Here is a 9,843-nt window from a genome sequence, read left to right on the forward strand (position 1 = left end):
TATTATCTTCATTGTTTATATTCTGGTGTTAAAATCGTTTTCAAGTTTACATGTGAGCTAATAGCTGTTAGAGAAAGGGTAGTTGGCTTAAATGTTAGAAGGCTATTGATAGTAATTTCCTCAAAAAAGCATAATCTCAAAAATTTGAACTTTGATTTTATTATAATTATAGTTTTATTTATTTATTTATTTAATTTATTTTTTTGTCCTTTTTGAGACCGGCCGCACCGCGCTCAGCTAGTGAGCGCACCGGCCATCCCCATATAGGATCCAAACCCGCAGCGGGAGCACTGCTGCGCTCCCAGTGCTGCACTCTCCCGAGTGCGCCACGGGCTCGGCCCATAATTATAGTTTTAAAATCGATCCCTCCTGAACTATTTACCTAGATTGATTGTGTAAGGATTCTAGCTATAAATATATTCTTATTTTAAGTGTATGTATATTTTATTTGTACAACAGATTTGGAACAAACCAATTCATGCTTGAAATCTCACTGAATTCTTAATGAATGAAAAAGCCAAAACATGTTCAAACATTTCCTTTCTCTTCACCTTTATGACTGATAAAACACTAATATTCCAATTAATTTAGATTATGAATAATGTGATTTGAGAATACTGTGAGCTAAGGTACTAGAATCATCATGGACAGTTTTGTAAAATTACCTCCAAATCAGCTCTTATGGGGAGAACCATTACAGTGTGCAACTGAATTTGTTTGATGGGTGCTTTCTATTTCCTTAAACTAGGTGTTTACCGTTACCTAAAATAAATATGAGTTTTCAACTGATTTTTTTTTTAAGTCGTAAAATCTTTCCAAATACTTCTGAAAGTATACTTGCATACTGCTCTTTGGAATTTAAAGAAATCTGGAGGCTTTGGCTTATTTTGAAAGTAAAATTATTTCTTCTTAATGTACATTAAATAACCTTGAATAGTTTCTACCCTAGACTTTGCCATTTTAAAGATGGTTAATAAGTTTAATCTGTGAAGTATGTTATTATGTTTTGTAAGAGTAATCCTGAATTTTTTTTAAATAAACAATGAATTTTCTCTTCTCATCACAGGCAGTACATGAATCGAAAAGGTGGATTCAACAGACCTTTGGATTTCATTGCATGAGAATTGAAATATTGAAGAATTACTTTTCTTCCCCTCATCTTGGTCAGAGTGGATTTTGTATTTCATATTTAATATACATCAAAAACAGGATCTCAGTTCTTCCTCATAAAGTAAGAAAATCTTATTTATGATGAATGCAGTTTTCTTACCTTGCCTCAAAAAAGAAAGGTTAAATATTACATTTTTTTCTTTTAGGAAATATCATTTGAGGCAGTCATCAACCCCATTTTGTTAGTCCTAATTCCTGTGGAAGCTGTGTATGTTTTCTTCTTGGATCCTCGTTAGGACTTTTTAAAAAACATTAATGTAATTTGGATGTAAGTTTCTCCAATAAAGCAATATTTCTACCCTTTTATATTTGATCAATATTTTTATTACTAGATAAAAGAATCTCCCTGGGTATTTTCTTTTTTCATACATAGATTTAGATATCTTGATTCTTAATAGTTTAAAAATTGGAAGAATGGCTGGTTAGCTCAGTTGGTTAGAGCACCTTATAACACCAAGGTCACTGGTGTGGAACCCTGCACCAGCCAGCTGCAAAAAACAAGTAAAAATTGGCTTCCAGTCAAGGTGGCAGAATAGATGGTTCTCAGCGTCACTCTCTCTCACAAATCAATGAATTTACAACTATAAAAATGTAACGTCAGCCAAGCCGGGGCCGCTGGAGCTCAGGGGAAGAGGAGGAGAGACCTGTGGAACTCATGAAGGCAGGAGAAAACATGAAGAGAGAAAGAAAAAACTGCTCTCAGCGTTTTGGGCTGCAGCTGCTTTAATGCTGGAGCACATGGAGCAGGAGCTTGGCAGAAGCCACAGCTGTGCCCTTTAGACGGAACTACTTGGAGGAAGGGGAGAAGAGGACTTTGGTGGCCCCCAGGACAGCAAGACCACTAACAGGGTTCCCGTGGACCCACACAGGAGTGAGAAGCCAGAAAAGCTGAAAAGGGGGAGCCACTCAAAGGCCAGTGAGTTATCACAAGGGACCAGCGCGGCCCGTCCCATGGGAAGTGTTTGGAGCACAGGCGGTGGGGGAGATGGGCCCACCAGGGGAACACTGGTACATGGCAAGGACAGCTGATCTACACCCTAATCAGTGCAGGACCAATCAGAGGAGACTGGTCAGGAATGCAGAATTCCATGGGGTGCAGTTTGATGAAAAAACTCAGGCCCAGATCAGAGTTACTACACAACCCAGGTGCAACGAGTACCTGGAGAGCCGGAAGTACCTGTAAGGTCAACCATTAAACCCTGAGCTGCACAAAAAGTCTTCCCTAGGGAAACGGCAGCAAAGCAGCAATTTACTCAACCACACAGCTCAAGTACTGGTTCCCACAGGAAGTTCCTCCACGTTAGAAGTAAGCATAGGACAAAAAATTGGTTCCAGCCCAGACACGCCAGCAATGCTTTGGGGCCCACCATGGGACATGACGCATGGAGCCTGGGGCAGGCCCCCGCTTACAACCACTCACAAGACCAGCACCTTGGGGCCCTGCCCAGGAACCCGAGGATTAGAGCTGGGACCGGACCCCCCTCCCACAACCAGGCACATCTCACTAGTGCCTTGGGGCCTACCTGGGGACCTGGGGCATGAAGAAGGGGAGCAGACCCCCTCCCATAACCAGGCACACCACGCCAGTGCTTCGGTGCCCACCCAGGGTCCCAGGGTATGGATCCGGAGACCGGACCCCCCTTCCCACAACCAGGCGTACCATGCCAGTGCTTCAGGGCCTGCCCTGGGACCTGGGGCATGGAGAAGGGGTCCAAACCTCCCTTCCACAACCAGGCACACCTTACCACCAACTTGGGTCCTGCTCTGTGATCTGGGGAATGGAGAAGGGGACTGGACCTACCTCCCACAACCAGGCACCCCATGCCAGCGCCTCAGGGCCCACCTGGGGATCGGGGTATGGAGCTGGGGACTGGACCCCCCCACAACCAGGCACACCGTGCCAGCACCTTGGGGCCCATGCTGGGACCTGGGGTTTGGAGAAGGGGACTAGGTCCCCCTCCCACTATCAGGCACAATGTGCCAGCACCTTGGGGCCTGCCCAAGGGCCTAAGGCATGGAGAAGGGGACCGAAACCCCCTCCCACAATCAGGCACACTGCGCCAGTGCCTTGGGGTGTGCCTAGGGACCCAGAGTAAGGAGCTGGAGACTGGACCCCCCTCCCACAACCAGGCACACCATGCCAGCACTTTGGGACACACTTGGGGACCCAGGGCATGGAACAGGGGATCAGACACTCTCCACAACCAGGCACTCTGCCAGCACCATGGAGCAGGCCAAAAACATCTCCATGTGGGTGGCCCACCACAGCCACCACGATAACCATGGCTGCCATGAAGGCGGCTAGATGCCACAACCACTACACAGATAGTCCACCAGCCACTGGAGTGAGTTGACACAAGGAGAGTCACCAGCAGAGATAAAGGAGGAGGATGTCTGTTTCCACAGAGCCCATTTCATAGTGATGAAAGAGACATCTGCTCTATGATAGTATTGGGGGACCCGTCACGCCTCTCAGCATTGGACAGATCATTTGGGCAGCAAATCAACAGAGTAACCATTATTCTTTCAGAGGGAGAGAAGAAATCTAGGGAGAATAGAGGGGGGAGGGGAGAGGAAGTGGGATGGGTTGGGATTGGACAAGGGGCGTAAAGAATAATTACAATTTGTAACAATATATATGCTAGTAATATTGATTTGATCAACATATCTCAATTTTGAACCCCCAAAATATGTATAATCAATTTTGATTCAATAAAAATTTTTTTTAAAAAAGTAAAACTTGAAAGAATGAAAAAATATAACTTTGAATTTTTGTATCTATCTTCTGTGCTTTTTCCCCCAAAATATCACTTGTTGCTTTTCCCCCAATTTTAAAAGCAAGGCATGCTTGGTAAAAAACTTGGGAGAAACCAAAAGTAAAAGAAAAGCCCCAAATCTCCTGTAATCCACTCCCAGAAATAATCAATGTTAACATTTTGGTATATGTCTTTTCAGGCTCTTGTGGGTGTGTTTCTCACCTACACCCATGAGATCATAATGTCTATACAGTTCTCTTTTTCTAACCCTTTTTCTCTGATGTACTATGAACATTTCTTTTATACTCTTAAATATTCTTTGGAAACTTAGCTTTGAGTAGGTACTTGGTTGTACCATAATTTATTAACTAATCCCTTATTGGTGAATATTGCTTGCCTCCCATGACTTGCTGTTGTAATTAAAATTGTGTGACTACTGTTTCTGTTACATATATATTTTTGTAGTTGTTTATTTCCTCAGGCTCAGTTCGTAGACATGCTGGGTGTGTGCATACGTTTTAAGGCTTTTGATATATATGACTAGAAGGTAACAACCAACTTTCTTACATCAGTAAAGTATGGGCGTTCTCATTTCATATACATGCACAAACATTAGGTATAATAATTTTTTTTAAGTTTCCAATCTGATGGGTAAAATAACGGTATTTGGTTTTATTTTTGTTTAGTTTCTAGGGAGGATATTTTTTAAAATGTATTAGCCATATATATTTCTTTTATGAAATGCTAATTTCAAATCTTGGATCAATTCATCTTTTAGAAAGCTTTACTTTTTCTCATTTGAAGAAAGCTCTTTTCATATTAAAGATATTAACCATCATCCATTCTGTTTCATATCTCACCGGTATCTGCGGTTCTGTGGCTAGATATTAAATTTTATTTTTTTGAGTAAGTACTACAAACACATGGAACACAATTCAGATGAGAGAAAGGGTATCTAGAGGCGATTTAATTGTGTATTCTTTCAGAGATATTCCATACATACACAAATATTTTTATATATCTTATTTTATTATTCAAATGGAAGTAAACTCTACACGCTATTCTGCACCTAGCCTTTGTTGACTTAGTAGTACATCTTGTTTTCTATCAATACAGGTAAAACCACTCCTTTTTTTTTTTAAAGTTCTACATTTTTGTTCTTTGTAGGATGGGCCATAATCTAACAAATTCGCCATTAATGAGCATTCATATTATTTCTAATCTTTTGCTATTTCAGACATTTCTGTAATGACCATTTTTGTACGTACGTGATTTTACAGGATCTTAGCTAGATTTTTAAATCCTTATTGCATCTGAAATTTGACCACCAATTATAGTTCTTCAAATGCTTTCTTGGCAAGTTCCCTGTAAAGAAAATTTAGTAATATGACCTCATTGCATGCTACAGTGTATGAGCACCTTGATTCACTTAGTCCATATGAGATAGATAGAACAGGTACTATTTATCTCTGTTTCCCAGATGAAAAGCTGATGCTATTCAGACCATAAAGGCAGAAACTATTGTTGTTTGTACTACCTACTGCCTTCAGTGCTTAAATATTTCAACGTGCTACCTCAGTTGCACAACTTGAAGTACTCATTGCACAACTGTCAGCACCCCATGTAGTTGAATTATTTTGCTTGAACTTTTTGCCATGCCTCCACCCACCAAAATAGTATATACCTATAAATTATCCATGATGAGGACTGTTTCTGAACATACTTGTGCATACCTAAGGAAAGTAGACCTAATTGTAGTTTTAATAGGGAAGCCAAATCTTTTAAGGCAAAATAATATACCCCAAACCAAATTATATATTTTTGGATTGTCATTTTATCAGTATGGTGTTAGTAGAGATTTGCCTTGAGATCCTTAAAGCAGTATACTTTGTAATTAATCTGAGAGAACCTGGTAGGTCAATAGGTTTGCTGTTCCTGAGCTAACAACAAAGAAGTGGAAGAAGAGGAAATCTTTGAAAATCCAGAGAGAGCTGCCTCTGATTGTAGAAGTCTTGATTTGAAGGAACTTTTTTCCATTAGATCATCTAATTCCAGAAGAATAACAAAGATGGAGCATCCTTTTCTTCCGCTAACAGGCCACTGCCTCACAGAGGACATAAATTGTGCCACAATCTTAAGTAAGTGCTCCAGGGCCTGGTCCTTGGACTCTCCAGTCTCTACCTTGATGAGTCATCCATTTGCATGGCTTCAAACTTCCGCGATGGCTCTTAAATTTATACTTCCAGCCTGACATTTTTACTGAATTACACTCTTCTATACCCGCCTAGATTATTTGGCACCTCAAGTTTAAGATTAACTGAATTGAACTCTCATTTCCCTGTCCAGTCTTCCCTGAGCCCTCACCATTTGAATAAATGGCCCTTTTATTCACTCCTTTGCTCAAGCCAAAATCCTTGGGGTCACCCTTGTCTCCAGTCTTTCATGTCCACATCTGGTTCATTAGCAAATCCTCTTGGCTCTAAACTCAGAATACGTTTTGAATATAACCACTTTTCACTGGCTATTCAAAGTCATCTCTTTTGCTTGAACTACCACAATAGCCTTCTATAGGGAAGAGCCTCTCTCCTTCCACTCTCACTGCCTGCTTATTCTCCACTCAGCATTAGAGACGAACGTTTTTAAATGTGCATCAGGTCACATTGCTGCTGGCTCCACTGCTGGTATTAATCATTTAACGTCCAGTGCTTACTGTGGTCTACACGATCTGGACTCTGGTTTCCCACATCCTCACCCCCTTGCTCGCTGCACTCAGCTATGAACAGCCTTGCTGTTCTTTCAGAACAGGCATGTGTCTACCTCCAGAGTCTTTCCCCTTGCTCTTCCTTCCTTCTGGAATGTTCCCCCTCCTCCCCCACCTTCCAGATTTGAATGGGTAGCTTATTTACATTGTTCAGGCCTCTGCTCAAACTAAGGTCATTCCTGACTACCTTATCCAAAAGAGCAAACTCCCTTCCCTCTCTATCCCTTTACCCTACTTTACTTTTTTTAACATTTAAAAAATTGAGATAAAATTCACATTATCATAAAATTTATCCCTTTAAAGTTTATAATTCAGTGGTTTTTAGAATATTCAGAGTTATGCACCCATCAACACTAATTCCTGAGCATTTTCATTACACCAACAAGAAACCCTGTACCCCTTAACAATCACTCCTTATCCGCCACTCCCATCTCTGGAAACCGCTAATGTGTTTTTTGTCTCTACAGATGTACCTATTCTGGACATTTCATATAGGCAGAATCATAAAATATGTGGCCTTTTATGTCTGGCTTCTTTTGCTTAGCATAACGTTTTCAAGGTTCATCCGTGTAGTAACATGAATCAGTACTTCATTTGTTTTTATGGCCAACTAATATTCCATTCTATAGATATACCACATTTTTGTTTATAATTCATCAGTTGATGGGCATTTGGGTTGTTTTCACTTTTTGACTCTCATGAATAATGCTGCATGAACATTTATATACAACAAGTTTTCGTATGAACAGATGTTTTCAGTTCTCTTGGGTATATATTTAGGAGTGGAATTGCTGGGTCATATGGTAACTCTAACTTTTTGAGGCACTGTCAAACTGTTTTCCAAAGCAGCTGCACTATTTAACATTCCCACCAGCAATATATGAGGGTTCTGATTTCCCCACATGCTTTCCAAACCCTGCTTTACTTCTCCTCAGCACTTATCACTGCCTGGTGTACTCTATATTCATTGATTATTGTCTGGTTCTTCCAATAGACAGTGAGCTCTGAGAAGTGAGGCTTCTGTCTTGTTTGCTGCTGTAGACCCAGCACCACACAATGCCTGGCACAGAGAAATCACTCAATAAATAACTGCTGAATTCATGAATATAGTTCTGTAACATTTTTTTCACTTAACCACTTCTGATTTTCATTTTAACCTTTAGTTACCCAAGTAATAACTGGATACATTTTTCCTGTAAAAATTGTAAAGCATGATGAAGAAGCTAAATCCCTTTTGAATGGTACCCACAATCCTACTGTTCCTTCTTCACTGCTAATGCTTTGCAGTGTATCCTTCCTTTGTCTATACATGTATGTATGTAACAGAGTTGGAAATGAGAAAAATACATAGTTTGGGTTTTTTTAAAAACACAATATCATGCTGTAGAGACCACTTTAAAGCTTATTTTTTCAACACTGTGCTTTGGAGATCTTTCCATGCCAATATATATAAATCTACCTTTTAAAAAAAATGCTACATAGTGTTTTATGTAATGTATGTTTTGTTTAATCACTGCCCTTTTAAAATGACAAACATTTGTGGAGTAGTTTTTGCAAAGCAGCATTTTTAAAGGTCATTAAAACTTAATATCATGATCTGTGATATCTTGATATTGGAGTGTCCAAATTGCCACAAAGAAGAGGATTGATGTTAATGAAACAGAAACTCAGTCCTGATTTTTTTACATATTGAGGAACGATATTCCTCAAAAACTTATAAACAAAATTCATTTTAACGTAATAGTGGTTATGAGCCATCAAACTCGGTTACAAATAGGAGTTTTAATTCCCACAGTTTTAGAACTTTTAGATACTTATGGATTATAACATTTATCTTCCCTGTCACTCTGAGGTGCTCACTGAAGTGGCATCTCTCCATCAGAACTCCCGTAGCATGTGATGAACCTGCTTTGTCATTTGCCTTTTAACATACTATCCTATGCCACCAGGAGCATAAGCCCCTCAGAGGGGGAGACTGGGTCTCAGCTTTCTGGGTTTTTTGGGCAGCTGACTGGTATAGGGATCCGAACTCTAGACTTTGGTGTTTTCAGCACCACACTCTATCAGCTGAGCTAACCAGCCAGCCCTGGGTCTTAACTTTCTAAGAGACTTAGTAAAGATTATCTGATAATATTTTATGTCTTCATTCGTCCCCATTTTCAACTGTACTTCTCCATTCTATTAAGTTTATCTTGATGTATACTTGAAGATGTAAACTATTGTCATCCCACGTTTATGCTGTTGCACATGGATTTTTATTTTAAATTCTGGTCATAAAATTCAGTCTCAAACATTCTAGAGTTCTAAACTTTTATTTTGGGGGCTCTGCCTATCAATCAGTTAACACTTTTGTAATGACTTTGAGGCACTAGGTATTGAAGGTCACCACTTCTACTCCACCTTAGGATTTAGTTCTTTCTTCAAAACTTGTACTTTCAGCTCTTCTTAATTAACTGGTCATTGTATACATTTGTGTAAAATAATTTCTAGGAGGGAAAACCGTACAAACCCCCCAAACCTTTGTTTTGTACTTACTGTTTCATTTCCAGTAGGTGGCACCAAATACCCTTTCAAGTTCTTCATGATACCAATTCCTAGTCGGTACTGCATTCTAATTGATAATTTCTTCCAAAGCCAGGGAATGAAATTGGTTCGTTCCCATTCTTTAGTCTAATTCTCTGATTTTTATACAACCTAGTATTTTTGTTTGGAGTTTAAGCCAGACTTGTTGGTGTTTAAATTATTAATTTGCTATCTCATGCGAATTTCAACTCATCCTTCCCCACCCCCACCCCCACCCCTGTGTCTTTTTTAAAGTAAGTGTGATTTTCAGTCAGGTTGATTCTAGGGGAAAGGTCATGATGCTGAAATAGCACTGGATTAAAATAAAGGCCTGAGTGTAAGAAAGAAAGAATAAAGAGATATGCCAAATGTTCATAATAAAATCAAAGAGAAAGGGGCCAGCCCGGTGGCGCACTGCTATAGTGCACCGCTTGGGAAGCGCGGCGGCGCTCCCACCGAGGGTTCGGATCCCACATACAGACCGGTTCCCGCTCATTGGCTGAGCGAGGCGCGGGAGCAACACCTAGGGCTGCGATCCCGTTGCCGGTCCCGGTCCGGTACGGGGGCGACACTGAGGGTTGCGATCTGTTGCCG

The 9,843-nt window shown here is 40.4% G+C and overlaps 1 protein-coding gene across 2 annotated transcripts in view; it reads left to right on the top strand.

The window, feature by feature from the left end:
• SNRNP27 (small nuclear ribonucleoprotein 27kDa (U4/U6.U5)) overlaps window positions 1-1,476 on the top strand; it is a 10,555-nt gene extending 9,079 nt beyond the window's left edge. Inside the window, exons 6-7 of one of the 2 annotated variants that reach the window (XR_550724.1) lie at window positions 1,067-1,231; window positions 1,317-1,476. Coding sequence is in view for 1 of the 2 variants with exons in the window: in XM_008576170.1 (XP_008574392.1) it covers window positions 1,067-1,121 (55 nt within the window). In the remaining variant the exon portion in view is untranslated. Of the gene's footprint in view, window positions 1-1,066 lie in introns of both variants that reach the window. The other variant, XM_008576170.1, reaches the window with a different exon arrangement.
• The last annotated feature ends 8,367 nt before the right edge of the window (window positions 1,477-9,843 follow it).

Source organism: Galeopterus variegatus, unplaced genomic scaffold (genome assembly GCF_000696425.1).
Source record: "Galeopterus variegatus unplaced genomic scaffold, G_variegatus-3.0.2 Scaffold1303, whole genome shotgun sequence".
Classification (NCBI taxonomy): domain Eukaryota; kingdom Metazoa; phylum Chordata; class Mammalia; order Dermoptera; family Cynocephalidae; genus Galeopterus; species Galeopterus variegatus.